At 42.8% G+C, this 20938-nt stretch overlaps 1 protein-coding gene across 1 annotated transcript in view; it reads right to left on the bottom strand.

Annotated features, from left to right (window-relative positions):
• The window catches only part of NSMCE2 (NSE2 (MMS21) homolog, SMC5-SMC6 complex SUMO ligase), a 166632-nt gene that overhangs the window by 123649 nt on the left and 22045 nt on the right, over window positions 1-20938 (bottom strand). Inside the window, exon 3 of the mRNA XM_039523537.1 lies at window positions 7000-7106. Coding sequence (XP_039379471.1) covers window positions 7000-7106 — 107 coding nt within the window. The remainder of the gene's footprint in view (window positions 1-6999; window positions 7107-20938) is intronic.

Genomic DNA, 20938 nt, shown 5'->3' with positions numbered 1-20938 from the left:
GGGATTGACGTCCGCGGCTCCCCATGTCGACTCCGCTACCGCCGTTCGGGTTGGTGGAGTCCAGGAGTCGACAGGAGCTCATTCGGGGATCGATATATCGCGTCTAGATGAGACGCGATATATCGATCCCCGAGAAATCGATTGCTACCCACCGATACGGCGGGTAGTGAAGACGTACCCATAAACACAGACTTCTCTCAAAGCACGGGCCCTGGCAATTTGGACATCATGGTGGTAATGGGGCAGGTTCATGCTGTGGAACACCGATTCTAGGCCCGGGAAACAAGCACAAACTGGTGGGACCACATAGTGTTGCACGTCTGGGATGATTCCCTGTGGCTGCAAAACTTTTGCATGCATAAGGGCACTTTCATGGAACTTTGTGACTTGCTTTCCCCTGCCCTGAAGTGCAAGAATACCAAGATGAGAGCAGCACTCACAGTTGAGAAGTGAGTTGCGATAGCCCTGTGGAAGTTTGCAAATGCTAGACAACTACCGGTAAGTCAGGAATCAATTTGGAGTGGGTAAATCTACTGTGGGAGCTGCTGAGATCCAAGTAGCCAACACAATCACTGAGTTGCTGCTATCAAGGGTAGTGACTCTGGGAAATGTGCAGGTCATAGTGGTATTGGCTTCAGGGTGATAAACAGTTCCTGGTTGTCGGGGAAGAATGGTTTCTCTGCTTGCGTGCTGTGCACTATCCTCATCCTCCTCCACCTCCTCATCTTCCTCGTCCCCAAAATCCTCATCCCTGTGGCATGAGACTGCCCCCTTGCAGGTGTCCACAGACAGGGGTGAGGTAGTGGTAGAGCCCCCCCAAATTGCATGCAGCTCATCATAGAAGCGGCATGTCTGGGGCTCTGACCCGGAGCGGCCGTTTGCCTCTTTGGTAGGCTTGTCTGAGCTCCTTATTTTTCATGCAGCACTGCTGCGGGTCCCTGTTGTAGCTTCTGTCCATCATGCCCTTGGGAGATTTTTTCAAATATTTGGAACGGAGTTCTGATAGCACAGATTCGTCTCCCCAAACAGCGATCAGATCCAGTACCTCCCATTCGGTCCATGCTGGAGCTCTTTTGCAATTCTGAGACTGCATGGTCACCTGTGCTGATGAGCTCTGCATGGTCACCTGTGCTGATGAGCTCGCCACGCTGGTCAAACAGGAAATTAAATTCAGAAGCTCCCGTGACTTTTCCTGTCTACCTGGCCAGTGCATCTGAGTTGAGAGTGCTGTCCAGAGCAGTCACAATGGAGCACTCTGGGACAGTTCCCGGGAGCCAATACCATAGAATTGCGTCCACACTACCCCAAATTTGACCTGGCGATGTCGATTTCAGCGCTAATCCCCTCGTCGGGGAGGAGTACAGAAATCGATTTTAAGAGCCCTTTAAGTCAATAAAAATGGCTTCATCATGCAGACGGGTGCAGGGTTAAATCGATCTAACGCTGCTAAATTCGACCTAAACTCGTAGTGTAGACAAGGGCTAAGTCACTAAGATCCTTGTTCTTAAGGTTATCTAGGACTCCAAAAGTAGCTGCAGAACCCAAAAGACTCCCAATTATAATCCTCAGTAATAAAATAAAATAATACCTACTATATAGCACTTTCTATTAATAGGGCTCAAAGCATTTTACAAAGGAGGTAAGTGTCATTATCCCCATTTTATAGATAGGGAAACTGAGGCACATCGCAGTAAAGTGACTCGCCCACAGTTACCCAAGCAGACCAATGGCAAAGCTGCAAATGGAATCCAGGTCTCCTGAGTCCCATTCCAGCTCTCTATCCACTAGTACTCATTATTTTACAAAGTAACAAACAAGCAGATTTCTGAAATAGAGGGAGTAGATATGAGCTTCATCTTTTCTTCTGGAGGTTCTCCCAATGTATCAACATCACCTCCATCTTGTCTGGACCCAAAGCCCTGACATGACCAAGCACTGGGAAAGCAGAGATACTGTGCCTCTTGCTCTGATAAATTCCCTCTTACCTATGGTGCTGGTCCTGCAAACACTTAGGCACATGCTTAATTTTACAAATGCAAATAGCCCTACTGATGTCAAAGTACATAAAGACAAGTGCGGGAATAAGAATTTGCAGGATCTAGACCACTGGCTACGTCTACATATTCCACACCCTGAGCAATATAAGTTATACCGACATAAGCACTCGTGTGCACAGTGCTATGTCACTGGGAGAGCTTCTCCCACCGACACAGCTTCCACCACTCGTGGAGGTGGGTTTTTTATGCCGATGAGAGAGCTCTCTCCCATTGGCATAGAGCGTCTTCACCAGATGTGCTTCAGAGGCACAGCTGTATCGGCACAGCTGCACCACTGTACATATAGATATACCCTTAGTCTCTACAAAGGAGAGAGATTCTTTTCCTCACAGTAAGGCACTCAGAAACCATGATGAGAATGTATTATGAACCTAGATAAATCCAGCAAGAACAATGCTCTTGTATTTCTTTACACACAATGTTTGATAAATGCAGCTTCTATTGCATTGCATGAAATGTGGCCTCCAACATATTACGAAAGTGAACCACATGGGTAGGAGCTAAATAATTCACATAAAATATGCCTGGCTATGTTACAAACATAATGGTAGCCTGTTTAGCACAAAATACACACACACAAAAGGGAAGTAAATATTAAAAATGTGTTGAAATGCCTCCTCAACCCAACTTTTGTAGGGAAGTGAGCACACAACCTTAACACTGTAATCCTGTTTAAAGTATAGTTTGGAGATTGCAGTCAGCACAGAACATCATTCATTCTAAATTACATCCAAAAATGTTAGAAGAACATTAAGGTTGCAGAGTTAAGCACTCCAAAGTTAGTAAATGCAAGAATTAAGGTTGCCCGTGCAACCTTAATTTGCCCCCTTTGTACACATATATTATGATAAAGTCTCTTAATTACATGGTCACTCGCTCTTTTTCCAAGGGGCCCCTGCCTCCTTCAGTACACTAAATGGACCCGCTCTGGGAATGAATCAGGGTGTGTAATGAAGGAGGCTCATTCACTGATTGTGTAGCTATTCAAAATTTCTTTATTTTTCTTATTCACTGTATGGCCTCAGGGCTTAATTTACACTATCCAAACCCTGCAGTGAATAAAATACTAGGAATTTCCTCTGGGCTTTTCTCTAGTGCTTTCACCAAACCATATGAGTGCTTCACAAACATTAATTAATTGATCCTCATGACACCCATGTCAGATTATCCCTATTTTACAGTTGGGTAACTGAGGCACAGAGAGATTAAGAGCTAAACTGCCCACTAATTTGGGATATCCAAATTGAGATACTTGGGGCCTGTCTTTTCAGAGAACTTCACATTTTTACTGCACTTCAAAAAACAAAACAAAAAAACCCCACATAGCTCCCATTGACTTCAGTTACAGAACTTGTGCCAATCTGGCTTTAGTTTGGGCACCCAGAAAAAGAGGAACACATAATTAGTGATCACCTGTGAACAATTTGGTTTAAGGGCCTAGTTGCAAAGGCAGGACTAGAATCCAATTATCCAGCAGGGCATTCATCTGCCTTACCCATGACACCATCCTCTCCCTTCCTACAGTCCCTTGCCTCATTCACTACATATATTCCCACTTCTGCAACTGATCCAACCTCCCAACCCCCTCTCCAGCTCATGCCCCCTCCCCTTCTGCTCGGATAACTTTGGTTCAGCTCCTTTGCCCTCTACCCCCTCTTCTCCTGTCCAACCTCTTCCTTCTCTGTGCCTATATGGGTCCTCAGCCACTCCACCTTTCTTCAGCTTCTATCCAACCCTCCTAGCTCCTGCCCACCATCCCGTCCAATTGCCTCGTCCTCTACACATACATAGCTCCCCAATCCTTCCCCCTCCCCCCACTCCTCCCCAGTCTCTGGCTCCTACAACCGCCTGACTGACTGCCCCCCCCATAGAATATTAGGGTTGGAAGAGACCTCAGCCCCACCTTAATATCTTCCTTCCACTGGTACAATAAATGCCCAGATTCTCTGCTGTGCAGCAGATGGTCTGAGGGGCAGAGCCATCAGGGAGCTGCTTATGGTTTCCTGATTCTCAGGGCAGATCTGCGCTACCCTTGAGATCTGCCTTGGTTGGAATAGTCTGGGGACTGCTCTAAATTACACCAACTGGACACAGCCCCTAATGAACCATATGCCAAAAGAGCACAGATGAAGAGCCGAGTACTTCAGCCACTTCCCTGTCCTGCCCATAGCACTCCCCTATGACAGGGCTGAGAGGGGGTAAAGTGGTGTCACAGGAGCTGGGTACACTATCTCTCTGTCAGATAAAAGCTCCTCAAGGCAAGAATTTCTCAATTGGCCAGTCCAGCTTGGTTCCCAGCCTCTTTGTTCCACTTAGGGAGCATAAAGGGGCCAGAACAGAAGAATCTGGCTTTTAACTTTATTTTAAGTGAAAACAAACAAACGACATCACTGTTTAGGCTTCTTTTGCATGGAGAGTAACCTGGGCGGTGTTTACTTTACAGGAAACAGACTCTTGTTAAAAAAGGAGAAGTGGCACAAGGCAAGTCATTACACAGGTGAGCTAAATTCAGTGTCAGAGGGAATTTCCACGGACAAAGGATTTCCCACAGTCTATGGTTGGAAACAGCACTGCATTTGCTCATTTCTTACTCAACAGGCTGCTGATTCAACCAGAAGAGGATGCGGCTAAGTTTCACCTTGTGTGTTGCTCCAACTGCAGATTAAGTCAACAAAGACTTGGCTTTTGGAAACTTATAACTATACTTCATACTACTTCCTTGTTATTTTCATTGTGAGCTTCTGTCGTCTTATACTGGCATGTAAGTGCAACTGGCAAGGGTTACATAAGGTGAAATATCAGGAGTTTGAACTCCAGACAACTGCATCAGAACAGATCCTGCCTGCAGGCAGAGCGCAAGCTCTCGCTATCCTATCAGCTTCAAGCTTTCATACTGCTTGATGGACACTCATTTTTAAGTATGGTTCATAAGAAGAAAGCAGGGCATACAAAATGCATCGTGTTTGGAATCACTATGCTCTTCATTTCCACACACACATACACAGAACAACGGACACACACTTAGTAAGATCAGGTTGATGAAAGGTGGTTTTTTTACCTTCAGGTTGAGTTATGTTAATAAATGAAAAATGGTAATCTCTGTCTGCACAAATTAATAGCCTGGTGCTTTGTCCCTGGGAAAGAGTTGGACCCTCTGTTGGGCCTTTACCAAGACAGCAGGGAGCCTGGGCAGCAGAGGCTGATTTAACATGTGGTTCTGTCTGTTCTGCTTCCAATAGCAGCCACCCTAACTTTGGAAAGGATGAAAGAGAAAAAGCACCAGTGTCTCATTCACATTAACTATAGATTTTAGGGGAAAGTGCCCCACTTTCTAAGGTAGATTGACAGCTGGCCATAGACGCCAGCAGGAGAGATGATGTATAGTTTGGAGGCCACCCGCATGCTTTGAAATTAGCCCACTTGATGGGGGTGCGGAATAAGTAATAAATAGAAGAGTAGAACTGTAGAAGCTCCCACTTCCCCTGAACAGCTACAGAAAAAACACCTGCTGTCCTCCCCTGATCTCTTTGTTCTGCTGTGAGGCTGTACCCCATATTACACTTCTTCTCCTAGATTGAAGACACCTGCTCAGGGTGACTTTTTTCTTTTTAAAAAACACCTGTCAAAGCTCTAGAGCTTCTATGCTTTAGAGAAGAGATGTGATATTTGGCAGGGAGAATGCTATGGTGGCAGGAATGTGTCTTTTGCTCTCTGTGAAAATCTGCCCACAACTGGCCAAGTTATGAGCCCCTGAAAATCTCAGTTTGCATATGCTCAGTAGAGACTTAGCAGCTAAATTCACAGAAAACTCCCACTCTATACTGAGCATGGGACAGGGGCTGAGAGCAGGGCTTTCCCTGCAATTGCTTCTCCTGGCAGCTGGGGGCTGCTCTGGGGCCAGTCACAGGCAGTGAAAGCAGGGACATTCTCTCTTCTATGCTTTCAATGCTCCCCCTGCTGGTGGCAAGGCAGCTGATGAAAATAATCAGCTTGCCAGGAAGGCAGACAGGTTGAAGAACTGAGCTGGGAGAGAGCTGATGGGGGAGTCTGAGACGAGGAACTGAACCGAGATAGGGGACTGGGCCTGGAACAAAGTGCTGACGGTCAGGACTTGGGGACCAGGATGGGAAGCTGAGGGGGGTGAAATGGGGAGGGGAGATTAGGACACAAACTTGAAGGGGCAGGAAAAGAAGGGGACGTGTGCAAAAGGAGCTGTAACCACTACAGCACACTTGTCTCCAGAACCTAGAATAGAACTCAAGATTACAGAGTCTCAACATTCCTCTGCAGTCAGCAAATAGCTGTGAAAGCCCTGCAAAATGTGTGCCTCATCTCTCTCTAGTGTCTGGCTCCACAGAAGATGACAACTTTCTACTGCTATTATTTACTCTGTTAGCTCAAGTGGCAGAGGTCTGGGCTATAGATTTGAAGGTTCTAATCTTGATGATGAATCCATATGAGAGTCAATATGGTTCAAGATCATGGAACTTCTGATTACCAGTTTGCTTTTTTAAAAACAAAAATGCTATTTGCTCAGCATCACATAGGAACTTTGTGATGGGGCAGGGATAAAATCCAGTTCCTAAAGGTGGCATTCAACTGCCTGAACCAGGGGATCATCTTTTTTATTCCCACAGTCTCCTGCTTTGTTCACTAAACATCTTCCAACTTCTGCAGCAAATGAGGTGCCTTCCATCCTCTACACTGAAGGAAATAGGAGTCCTGTGGAAAAAGTAGTATGTGATCATGTAATTAAACACTGTATCACAATGCATGTGCAAAGGGGGCTGAATTAAGGTTGCATGGGCAACCTTGATTCTGGCATTTCCTAACTTTGCAGATTTTGACTTTGAAGACTAAATGTTCTTTTAATGTAATTTTTGTAAGAATTAAAAGTGTTTTAGAAAATCTCATCCATACTTGGCATGGCAATGATCATTACCTGCTGTACCGTAGCTTCAACTGCTTGCATATAATGATTTAGCTCTCTGTCCATTGCAGCATATTCTAACATCACACTCTCCATACTGTTAACCTCCTCTACATCATCTGCAAAACAAAGTACATAGGTATTCATCATTCCTCCATGCAAATGGGAACATGACCGGATAGGAGTTAGCTAAATTCATCTGCAATCATTTTAAAACATAAATTATTAAAATACAGTGAACATTTCATTACTCAAATCCCAATTAATTTAAATTCTGTTATCTGAAAGGTAGATATAGCCTCCCAAAGTTGAATTACAGGCTTAAGGGGCGAAATCTTCATAGTTTATAAACTCCAGGAGAAAACGTTTCTACTGCACAATTTAAAAAGTCTGTACTCCTTCCAATGTATGGAGGTCAATTTATCCAAACTCTCAATTATTGGATGTCTTTCTAAAACATGCTCTGGGTTAACCATAAATTGTTGGAGCACTAATGAAGAAGGGCCAAGGAGAGAATCCAAATGAAAGCTAGGGCATGTGTTATTCACAAGGTCAGACCATATGACATTATAATGGTTCTTTCTGAACTTAAAAATCTATGACGGAAAGTGAATATCATGTCCATCTGATATGAAATAGTGTTTGAACTGTAAGTCAGTGGAGCAAGTGTTTAATGTACTCTGCATCATACTATGTTGTGGCAATCCTTATTACAAAGGTTTTGTGCTAAAGGTATTTAATTTTGTTGCTTTCATCTGGTGATTGAATGCTTTTCTTTCTTTACAGTTGATCAGTGCTTGACCTTTGTTACCTAACAAGGAAGATACATTATTATCTTTAAAATATGGAAAGTACTTCCTATGTTGTGAATGAAAATACAGTAACAATATTTCACTATTTGTATTGTACAGCAGGTGTTTTTCCTGTTCCTCAAATTTCAGTTATATTTTTTTTTACCTATTTTGCAATCATAAGCCCTTTTGCATTTCTTGGGTAACTTCAATAAACAACTTACTCAGAGACAGACACTTCCTGGGTTTCATGAGAGTGTGAGAGAGAGTGTGTAATTTCAGTTACCAACATCTAGTCATTAGGCAATCAGGATATTTTCCGCAGAAGTTACATTTTATGACTCATCAGACTGCCTGAGAAATATTTAATAGAAACCCTGTCTCATTGTAGTGGAGTTCAAAGCTATAATTAGTCCCCTTTCTTTCCCCTCTCCCCCAAAATAAACATTAGTATTGTAAAATCCAGACAGAGTCAGCATTTTATAACACAGGAAATAATGGAAGACTTAGCCATATGGGTGAATCAAACAGTGCATTAATCCAGTTAGTAGTCATTGCCTACTCAAATGCAGTGAATACAGAACAGGTGTTCAGCAAGACATAGCTATTTTTACTCCCCTCTGCATCACTCCTAACACCTTCTTCCACCTTCAGTTATGTCTCTGCTTTTCCATTCTAAACTCGGTTATTCTTTATTCGGACATTACCTTTCAGAGAGAGACACTTGTCATATACAGTACAAAAGTGTGTATGGTTTCCTCCAGTTGTGCAATTTTTTTTCAGCTGCGCCCTTACTTATCCCATGACAACACTGCAACAGGAATACAGCCCCTAGTGACTCTGGGACTCAATTATTGTAACTTCTTCCTTGCAGTGCTTCTACATCACTAGCAGCTTGTGCAGAATGCAGAAAAACATTGCCTAACTGGTTTGAGCAATCAGGTCATATTGTGGCTGCCCTGAACTGACAGCCTGTTAAGCAGAGGGTTGGCCACAAGAGTCAGACCCTCAGCTGGTATAAGACACCACAGCCCCACTGACTCCAATGACGCTACATCAATTCACACTAGATGCGGGCCTGTAGGACTTCCAAAAGCCCTCACTATATTAGAGACCTCTCTTGTTCTGACAGATATTTGCATTCTGACACCACCCATTTTCTAGTAATTCAACCATCACGTCTTGTGTTGCAGGTAATCATACCTTTGTACTGGTGGCTGTGAGAGGTTCATCTTCCTTCTCTGTCATCCATCCCAGGCCCACCCTCTCTCCCTTTCCAAACAGTGCTGTATGAATATTTTCCAGAGTGTTGTTTTCTTAAAACCATACACAATCTCATGTAATGGCGTGCTGGTTCCTGGGCACATGCCCATGTCCTAACATCCTGCTTCTAGGCTCTGACCAGCAGCTGAGTCAGGTGACCAAGGTTCATGTGCCAGCAGCCCAGAGGTGGCACGTCCTAATAAAAAAGAGCCTGAGCAGACAAAGTGGGGAGGCTCAGAGTCAGGAGAAAGACCTGGGAGGTGGCTGTCCATACCAGCCAGGCGGAATATACCTACAATAGCAGAAGCCTCCCCTGAGAAAGGCTTTAGGAAGGAGATGGGTTTAGGAACTGTCAAACCTAAGGGGAAGGGCTGGCAGATTAGTGCTGGAGTTGATGTTCAACTACGATTTGTCAGTAAGCAAAACCCCAAGACAAGAATGTTTCTTGAACCATGTGAGTCTACATACATTTAACAGGGAGACAAGCAGCCCATGCCCATACCCCCGTATGTAACGCCTTTCCCTTTCCTTATTTATCCCTCTTTTTGGTTATATCTATAGTTTTATGAGGGTGTCTTGATTGGTAAGGTTGGGTGAAACTATATGTATAACATGTAGTAGTTTGCCTTAAAGTTGCTGAGCCCCCCAGGCATCTATGTGAAAGACTGAGTTTAGCTATGGAGTACCATCACAAATTGTACGGTGTAGCCATTTTTCTCTAGATAATTCCCTTGTATGAGAAAATCCTCCTTATTTCCACTCCAGCACATCATGCAGCCTTGAGGCTGGTAGAAATGCCTCCATGTAATACATGAAGCTGAGACTAAATCCTGGCTTTTGAGATATTGAATCGTCATGTTGACTTTCAATGATAATTTTGTTAGCTCTGCAGTAGCTGAAACCATTATCCCAACTCAACCTCTCCTTGCCCCTGGTTGATGGTGGGAAGACTGGAAACCTCCATGAGGAATACACTTATGGAGTCCCTCACCTATCATTCCCATGAGTGGGGAGGCAGGATTTGTTCAGTCCCACACAACAGACCCTGAGGCAGGTCTCCAGGGACGAACTAGAGGTCCATTGGAGCAGTACTACTAGGGATTCCTCATGGATGCGTCTGGGTCCTTGGGTGAGATGGGGGCAGGGGGCTTGTGGGATGGCTGGGATAGTGAGGCTCTATAGAAAAGATAATACAACCCCAGGTTAAATGATAACACAGGTCCCCAGCTCTCCCAGTCTTCATCTACTCTATGTGAATCCTGGACTGAGAGGGTGACCTGCACAGAGTCTGGAAGATAAGATCAACAGTGCCACAGAAACAGCTGAGCCATCTTTCATACCGAATTGAGGTCCTTTGTAGAGTATATTTCTTTCATGAGCAAATCTAGCTAGGATGATCTGGGTCATTGACTCTGACAAGGAAGTTGCACTTAACATTTTTATTCAACTTTTCCGTGGGCCAGGGAAAATGCCTTCCTAAGGGGAGGCTAATAGAATTTGGTAAACTGTCTCTGCTGTTTACTGGTACAGTAGAGTGCAAAGCTCTGCAGAGAACAAGCATACAGCACTGTATTTGACCTCCCAGCTCTTACCAACAGAAACTGAAAGTTTTGCTCAGACAAAGTTCAGCAATAGGGGCCTTCTCCTATGTGAAACAGTGGATTCAGCCAGCCAGAAGGAAAAGTGCAAAGACATTTTTACACAAAGTCAGGAAAAAAATTAAAACATGACAAAAAGCAACATTCTTTTGTATTTCTGGCTACTGTAGCAGTGCTGTTCTCCTTAAAGACATCTACACTAGATACATATCAGTCTTTCATTAAATACATCAATAAGTATTGCAGACAGCCCCAGCGTTCCTGCTACTTTCTTCTGTCTAACCACCATTTTTCCCATGCCCATCTGACAGCAGCGATGCCAGTGTTTTTCCCTCCTACTAGGAGGCAGATGAACTGCCTCCTACAAGGCTGACACAAATGATGTTTCATGAATCACAGGAAAGATTTGTGTAGCAAGTAACTGTCACCCTCCTCCCATGGCCCAAATGAATCATATCCACAACATACAGAAACTTCACTGGCCTAAATATTCTGAAACTTTGAAAGGGAAGAGGACAACATTGTTAAACATAGCAGCAGAGCCATGTCAATTTTGCACAGAACATTCCCTGAACTGAAAACTCAAACTAACTGTACCTACTAAATAATGAGGCTTTAGCTGATTTTATATTATAATACTTGAAAGTTGCCCTAAAAACAAAACACTGAGCACAAAGAGGTGGAACCCAGCTGAGGGAAGAAGGATATTAACTTTAACTACCTCTTGCCTACAGTCCTCTGATCCCAAGGGTTCCACCCACCCATTGGCTTGCTTCTAGTCTCAAATGATGCTAACAGCTGTCTTTCTGTTGCTGTTCTTTCATGCACGTGTGGCTGCAGATGTTTCAAGATAAATGCCAATATGTATCACACATCCAAGATTACAGCCTGCCCTTGAAAAATTTATTGCAGGCACAAAGATACTCTAGATGGAGTGAACTACAGCTCCATGAAGCCCATCTATTTTATGGCAACCACACCTGCAGTGGAGCCCCCAGTATGTCTTTGGATAGCCTGTTTCCACAAACTGATGACTAAGAGGAAAAATCCTTTGGTCTTTTTGTTCCCTCAAGGGGAAGGGACTGGTCAAGGAGATTTCAGGGGGTCACTCCCACTTCACCCTGTTTCCATTGTTTGACTTTCAGTTTTAAAAAAAAAACCCTCTTACTCCCAGATCTTGTACTGCAGAAAGTGACCTTCCCTCCCATGAAAAGGACTAAAGGAAACTCACTCTTTACTACTAGTAGTTCAGCTGGAAGCAAAGGCTCATACTCGGGACCATTTCTGCCATTCCTGCTAGGTCCCCTCTTCCCAAACCCTAAATGCTAGGTCAGCTACCTCCATAGCATTCAAATCTTCCACTCTAGAAGCAAATGGCCAAGCTTGGGGCCCAGTTCTGCAACTGCAGGATCAGTGCCTTTCTGGTATCTCACCCAAATGTCTCCTAATCTGACTTTTAATTCATAACCACAGAGTTCATTCCAACCTCTATGAGTAACACCATGCTCCTAGCTATTACAGTAATAATACTTCTGTAAAATACACTAGCATTTGCATATGCTAATTGAGTCTCCTTGTTTCTAAACTGAATATGTTAAGTTCACTAAGTATTTCCCCACAAAACCTTAGAATCATAGAATATCAGGGTTGGAAGGGACCTCAGGAGGTCATCTAGTCCAACCCCCTGTTCAAAGCAGGACCAATTCCCAACTAAATCATCCCAGCCAGGGCTTAGTCAAGCCTGACCTTAAAAACCTCTAAGGAAGGAGATTCCACCACCTCCCTAGGTAACCCATTCCAGTCAATAATAAAACTCTGCTGGACTTCAATGGGAGCAGAGTTAAACCAATGCACTTTTGAAAGTCACAGCCTAATGGTACTTGTTTTAAACTACCTTGGTTTTACTTTATGGACAGGTGGGGTCTGGAAAGTCACAATGAGCTCAGATCTTCTCCACCTTCAGAGCAGAAACTAAGAATCATCTTGTTGGATGTTCCTGCCCACAGCATCTGAGTGGCCAGATCAGGCGCCACTGGAGATAAAAGGCCAGATTCTGCCACCAATACTCACAATGAATAATACTCTGTAAGTAGCCCCACTGAAATATACGAGAGTGCTTACAGAGGCCATGATTGTGCAAAGCACTTAATTATACGTTTAAGCATGTTGACTTAAAGTTAAGTACGTGCTGCAGTGCTGGGCTGAATCAGGAACAGAGTAAAATACTATTCAACACAAATGAGGATGGCATAATATTGCCAAAAATAATTAAATAAATAAATGAGAAGTTTGTCTTTCATACACCCAAATGATGTAATCAACAGGAGAGATGGGAAACACGTGTCCTTCTTAATGAATGAGGTCTACATCATTTTTACTACTATGATGCATCTTTGTGTTGGGTGCAATAAAAACAATACCTAGAGAGAAATACATAAAGATAGCTATTGTGCATCCTTGGCCTCCCTGGGAATTGAAGCTTGCCTGATCTGATGTTGATACCCATCCTACACAAATGCCACCTCACTCCCTCCAGGCCAAGGGTGGGAGAGAGTTTTCCTTCCAGGTAGCTCCTCTTTCTTTATTAAAACTTCCAAGTCACATTCTAATAAGAGCAGGTGAAGTAGCCTCTTCATTATATTACTTAACAGCTATGTACTGTTGCAGAAAGACCAATTTAAGAATTAACAAGAGCTGTTTAACTAGTAGGGAGGAGTATTGTAAACAAGTTAAGTGCTTGAATGTGATACCTTTGCTGTTTCAATGTTATATTCCATGTCTTTTGGGGATCTTACTTTGCATCTATCACCATGATATCTGCACATCAGAGGGCCTTCAGAGTGGGAATAAACTGAGTGAGGAGCAGACAGGTGAGGAAATCCTCGCTCACTACCATCCCAGTCCCCAAGCAGAATAGAGAAAGCAGGCCAGGGATGGGGACAGGACAACAAGCAAACACTCGTTCTCTGAAAGACTAAGCGGCATACAGTATCTTCGCATCTAAATCGAAGACCAGTCTCCCATAAATAACACAAGCCTCATCATAACAATATGTATCCTTCCTCAATCAATTGTTACAATGTATGCTGTTTTCCAGCTTAGTTTCAACATTTACAATAGGGTACATTTACCATTGATTGTAATGGGAGCTTCCTGCTTGGAGAAACAGAATGATCTTCACTAAGTAATGAATATACACCAACCACTATCTAAGGCCTGGTCTACACTATGCATTTAAACCGGTTTAAGGAGCGTAAAACCGATTTAACGCCACACCCGTCCACACTAAGAGGCCCTTTATATCGATATTAAGGGCTCTTTAAATAGATTTCTGTACTCCTCCCTAACGAGAGGAGTAGCGCTAGTATCGGAATTACCATATCGGATTAGGGTTAGTGTGGCTGCAGATCAACAGTATTGGCCTCCGGGTGGTATCCCACAGTGCACCACTGTGACCGCTCTGGACAGCAATCTGAACTCGGATGCAGTGGCCAGCTAGACAGGAAAAGCCCCGCGAACTTTTGAATATTTCCTGTTTGCCCAGCGTGGAGCTCCGATCAGCACGTGTGGCGATGCAGTTAAAAATCAAAATAAAAAAAGAGCTCCAGCATGGACCATGCGGATGTGATCACTGTAAGGGCAGGCAAATCTATTCTATCAGCGCTCCATTACAGAAGACAAAATTCAAAATCATTTTTAAAAATTCTCCACACAGACGCCATAGCAGGGACTCAGTAACGGAAAGCCAAAGAATCAAATGGACGCTCATGGGGGGAGGGAGTGGGGACTGGAGGACTCAAGCAATCCCACAGTTTCTGCAGTCTCCGAAAAGCATTTGCATTCTTGGCTGAGCTCCAAATGCTTCTAGGGTCAAACACAGTGTCCGCGGTGGTTCAGGGCATAGCTCGGCAATTTACGCCACCCCCCACCCACCCTCAGAAGTGAAAGGGAAAACAATCCTCTCTTGACTCTTTTACATGTCACCCTATCTTTACTGAATGCTACAGATAGACGCGATGCTGCAGCAGTCAACACCAATAGCCTCACTCCCCCCTCCCCGCCATGGGTGGCTGATGGTACAATATGGCCGATATCCATTGTCATCATCAGCCTTTTGGCACATGGGGCAGTGCAAAAGGACTGGTAACCATGCCAACTAGCATCCAGTGAGGTCAATCATGGGCGCCTGTGTAAAAAACTCCTAATTTTTTCTGGTAGATGGTGCAGTATGGCTGATAACCGTCTTCATCATAGCAACAGGGGACTGAGCTCCATCAGCCCCCTCCCTTCATGTGTAAAGAAAAGATTCAATTGTCCCTGGACTAGCAGCGGGATGCTGGGCTCCTCTCCCCCACACTGCTTAATGTCCTGTCTGGAGTATCATAGCAGCTAGAGGCTGCCTTCCACTCATTTCTCACTAACAAGTCACTGTGTCTTATTCCTGCATTCTTTATTACTTCATCACACAAGTGGGGGGACACTGCTACGGTAGCCCAGGAAGGCTGGGGGAGAATGGAATTAACAGGTGGGGTTGTTGCAGGAGGACCCCCTGTGAATAGCATACAGCTCATAATTTCTGCGGGATCTGACACAGATCAGCTGTGCTCTCTGGTTCTATGATACACTGGTTCTCTAGTACACTTGCCCCATATTCTAGGAGGACTGATTCTATTTTTAGATACCAAAAAGGAGGGATTGACTCAGGGAGTCATTCCCAAGTTTGGCTTTTGCGCCCTCGGCTGATCTCAGCCAGGGGCACTTATGACAGCAGCAGATGGTGCAGTGCAGAAGGACTGGTAACCATGATCATCTTATTGCCAATTTATGGTATGGTAGATGGTACAGTATGGCTGATAACCATCTCTGCTGTCATGCAAAAGCAAATGCATGCTGCTGTGTAGCGCTGCTGAATCGCCTCTGTCTGCGGCATCTAGTACACATACGGTGACAGTCACAAAAGGCAAAACAGGCTCCATGATTGCCATGCTATGGCGTCTGCCAGGGCAATCCAGGGAAAAAAGGCGTGAAATGCTTGTCTGCCGTTGCTTTCCCAGAGGAAGGAGTGACTGATGACATTTACCCAGAACCACCCGCGACAATGATTTTTGCCCCATCAGGCACTGGGATCTCAACCCGGAAATTCCAAGGGGCGGGGGAGGCTGCGGGAACTCTGGGATAGCTACGGAATAGCTACCCACGGTGCAACACTCCAGAAATCGATGCTAGCCTCGGACCGTGGACGCACACCACCGATTTAATGTGTTTAGTGTGGCCGTGCGCACTCAATTTTATACAATCTGTTTTGCTAAATCGGTTTATGTAAATTCGGAATAATCCCGTAGTGTAGACGTACCCTAAGTCACTGCATTTATTTCCTATATTTTGTCTTCTAAATCCCTATAGTTTCTTCATTATTTGTAAACATTATTCCTTTATAACTTTTTAAAGTAAAATGTTTCCTTTATCAGCTGAGAGAAGCTTTAGCTAAAACCACATTGATCCTCCTTCCATGTTTCCTGACTGAGGGGACATAATAGTTAAAATCTCCAACTCCTCTCAAGATTTCCTCTCTCTATACTTCTGCCTGTTCTTTTGCAACCATGTGATTTCTATATCATAGTCCTTAACAAAGTCTTATCATTTCTGTCTTTCTGATAAATAATGTTACTCCTTTTAACCCCCCTCACGCCTCCACAGATGTCTACCAGTCCATGTTGCTTGTTCAATCATTCCACTACATTTTAACTAACACAATTTGGTAATTATTCTGCCATACTATTTGTATTTCTAAACACATTTCAGTACATATATCTTTTTCCTTTTCCACCCCTACCGCCTAGCTTGATTTAAAGTATTTGACACATCTGGAACAGATCAGATTCCTCAAAAGTTGACTCTCAGAAGATGGTTTAAAAATCTGTTTAACCATCTGTTTACTGCTTAAAAATATCATACCCACAGTATTGTACTTTATCTACATGCAGAAAAAGCATGTGATAATGTTGGAGTCACATGTATATTTCATATGCGACAAGTATTGGTTTGTGGCAAGAAATTTCTCTTGCAGGGGAAATGTATGTAATTTTGTCTCTTCTAAAGACCCACCATTTGGATAACTGCCTCAAAAAAGTGAACCAAACAAAAGGTATTTTTACACACACACGCACACACCCCGTTAGAGTTGGGTGGGTATTTTCAATTTTAAAAAATATATATATCAAGATTTTTCTGTGGGAAAATGTTGATTATGCAGAAATTTTTCAATATTCCAGAAGAAGAAAACCAAAACAAAATGTTTTGTTTCTGGTCAGTTGGACAATAAACTCTGCATCTGCCTGAGCCACCATAGCATCTCATGGGAATTGCAGTTTGGATACCTCATGCTCTCCATTCTCTCTTACGAGTCAAACTCCTTAGCCAGACTATATATGTCCTATGATGCAATGCAGTGGCTCAGCCAGAGGAAGAAACCACAGTATATCACGGGAGATGTAGTTCTGCTGGATAGCTCAACCCACAGGGGATAATGGGGACATGAGGAACCCAAACTACTACTCCCATAAATCAGCATGCAGCTCATTCAGATACAGATTAACGTTGACTGACCCAACAAGACTGTTTCGTTTTCACAGACTGAATGAATCATTTCATTTTGGGAATACTGAAACATTTTGTTTTGATTGAAAGCATCTCACCAAAAAAAAAAAAATTCTGAACTTTCAGGCAGCAAAGTTTCAATCATTTTGATTTTTCAACCCAATTCAGAATGAAAATAAAAGGTCTAAGTATTAGAAATTCCCTTGGGGTGAAAATTCCATTTTTCAATTAGTTTTACTCATTACACACACATATACACCATTTCAAGTTATTCCTTCCTCTGGGCTTCCCATTGCGTCCTATTTTCTCTATTTCTTATTAAATTGGGGAGGTAGTTTCTTTGTTGTGTGTCTAGTATAGCACAAAGCATATTGTAAACACATAAAAGTAGTAAATGATAACAAAGCAATGGCTTCTGTGGTAACTAAGTGTACTATTCTCAATGCATTTAATATTGGTAAACAGATGGGATTGCCCTCCCCAAATTATTATTCATTATAGCAATGAAGCCTTTGGCACTTGAGATACAAGTAGATAATAAATGGGATGCATGTTAATAGGATTCATCAACAATTCAGGCTACAGGTTGATGACATCCTGCTCATGCATCCAATTCTTCTGTTCCTGCTTTTAGGATTTCTAGCACTACTGGCTTCCAAAACATCTGGAGGAAATCAGAAACAATGTCAGTATTGCAGCCTTATCCACAAGCTTTAATTCACCAGTCTTCCTTCCCTCTGCAAAGAGAGAAAATATGAAATATTCAGGAATAGGATTGACAATTTACAGGAAATAATGGAAAGTAACTTCCTAGTAGTGAAATTCAGTCTTTTAGGTAGATGGAAATTGCTTCATCATGAGAAAGTTGCTATAGTAAAAATGAATATCAGATCCAAACTGAACTGTTTGGTAAGCGTGTGACCCTTGGATATTTCTGAGTGCATGTTCAAAGGAACTGACTGACTGATTGTGGATTTCCAGGTAGTACTTAACCTAGACTAGCTTAAAGGAAGTTAGAACAGTGTTTCTCAACAACCAGTCAGTGGACTGGTGCCAGTCCCCAAGATCTCTCTGACACAGTTTAGGAAGGCAGCAAGCCGGTCCCTGGTATCAAAAAGGTTGAGAAACACTGAGCAAGAACACCAGTCCCTGGCTTGATCAAAGGACAAATTAATGACCTAGCCCCATGTATGAAACATCCTATTCAGTGTGAATCATGTATTGATGTGGCACTCCTCAAATGTTACTTATGTGGCGATATAAAAGCTGAAACTTTCAGAGCCCATAATTTCCTAAGATGTAAAATTAGATCATACCAATCCTCTTACACAGAAAAGGCAAAGACTGGACATAAATTGCAAGCATAATGAAAAACATCACCCCATTCTGCCTCTAGCAGGCCTTCATTTGGCTAAATCCTCTTCTGTGGATTGGCAAATCTCTCTTTTTTTCACATAAATTGCTGGTATACAGTATTCATTCTCTTGATTGTATATTGGTAAGTGATGAGGCTAAATCCATAGCAGGAACTTAATTTACCCCAGACCTAATACAAAAACTTCTCCAACTATGAGGCGTTGCTACCTGGTTATCTTGTGGAAAATGCACTCTCTACATCTCTTAGTTCTAGAATGGACCATAGTTCACTGCTTTGCATGGGTCCCTTATTTGTATGCAAATACTTATGGTTTTGAGAGGACACTAACAACTGTTTAAAGTCTTTAAGTACACTGGAGATTGCTATAGATGCTGATTTCTCAGCATGCCTTTTGGATAACACTATTTGCCTATGGTATTTGAGACAGTGGGAAAAGAGATGGCTTTTAATGGGCTCCCTGGCTGTCAAAAGGGTAATTTGGAGGAATTGGAAACCTAAATTAAGCCCAAGTTTGGCAAAGTAATTTTTTATTCGGGCACTGGGGAAGTTTCTCTTTGTATAGTACATCAGGACAAACTGGATTATCATCACATCATAGGAGTATCAGGAACTCTATTGTTAGTAATTAATTCAGTCCAGAACCACACTGCTATATTTGGCATTTATGTAGTTGTCAAGGACATATGCTGGAGTCCAGAGAACAGTGTGTCCTCTCTAGAACATTTGTCCTCATGTTGTTGAGAAATTTTTATTTAGTTTTACTTTGGTATTATATAGAAGTGCCTATGCCAATTTTGCATGTACAGTATAAAGGGATATTCCTGAATTTGGATATGTTCCACTACAGAAAAGTCTTCAGTAATAATCAGTTTAATGGTAGAAAGAGGAGTTATCTTAAGACATCAGAAGGATAATCCACCTCCAATGAAAGCTGAATAGAAATTTGGACCCAAAAAAATCAGTCTAAGAGAAAGTAACTAGCAGACTTCGAGTAACAGATGGTATATCTGATTTCATTTGGATTACATTCATTTCAATTAGAGCCACACTGACAACAATTTATAAACTAAAAATTTAACTCAATGTTGCAAAATTGTCATGATAATCCATCCACCCAGGCACTAAATCTACTCACCTACAATTTACCACAATGACTGATATGGAAATCACAAATTATAATTTACTCATCTGATTTTTTTTAAAGAAGGCTCACCCATGGCAGAAGCAACTAGAGTTTTGCAATGCTGCTTTAACTACAAGGAATTCTAGACACTTGACATTTATGTGTAATATATGATTTTGAGCCCACTTACAGTCTGGGAAAAGCATGTTAAAATACTTCCTTAATGTGTTCACACTTTCTGAGTTGTGTTCTTTTCATCCCCCCACCTCCTTCCCACCTCCACTAGCTTTCTCTGTAAGTCTTTTCTGAGTAATGCATTTTAACTCATGACTGGTTTGTTCAGGTTGACACTATTGAGGACTAAAATATACACATATTTCAAAATATCACTGCTACTGTAAAATAAAGAATACAAAGGGATCATATATTTTTGATAATTCTGCACCAAATGTCATGAGGACACTTCCCCTCTGACATCTTCTTGTGGATATCTAGTCATCAGTTCAAGCTCATCATGGCTAAAACAGAGCTCTTAATCTCCCCACCCAACCTTTCCCATGATCTCTTTTCTGTATCACTATGGATACCACAACCATCCTGCCTGTCACTCAGCCCTATAACCTGGGCTTCATCTTCAACTCAGACCTCTCTCAAGGTCCTCACATCCAGACCGCCTAAATCTTGCTGATCTTTCTGCATAACATCTCTAGGATATGGCCTTTCCTATCCATCCACGCAGCTAGAACTCTTGTCCAAGTTCTCATTATCATGCCTCCTAACTACTGCAATATCCTTCTCTCTGACCTTGACAAATACACTGCTCATATCCACTCAGAATGCTACTGCAAAGATCATTTTCCGAGCCTATTGTTTTGACCATGTTGCCCCTCTCTTTGCATCCCTCCACTGACTCCTCCTCCCCATCACACCAAACATAAGTTGTCTTTACTTTCAAAGCCTTTCATGACCTATCCCCACCCTACCTATTGTCTCTCATTTGCTATTAAGATGTTGACTGGTGCCTCAAATTGGCCCATGATGTTTTCTTCCATCCTTCCCATCACGCTTAGGGCAAGCTCCTTGTAAACATCCACAAAACTAATCCATTATCCTCCTTCAAATGCCTCTTTAAAACTTGACAATGGTGGCTGCTGGTGTGCTGAATCCACAGTCTATCACGCTGACCAAAATTGTCTGATTG

The sequence above is a fragment of the Mauremys reevesii genome, linkage group 2 (genome assembly GCF_016161935.1).
Source record: "Mauremys reevesii isolate NIE-2019 linkage group 2, ASM1616193v1, whole genome shotgun sequence".
Classification (NCBI taxonomy): domain Eukaryota; kingdom Metazoa; phylum Chordata; order Testudines; family Geoemydidae; genus Mauremys; species Mauremys reevesii.
This window is presented reverse-complemented; position numbering and strand designations above follow the sequence as displayed.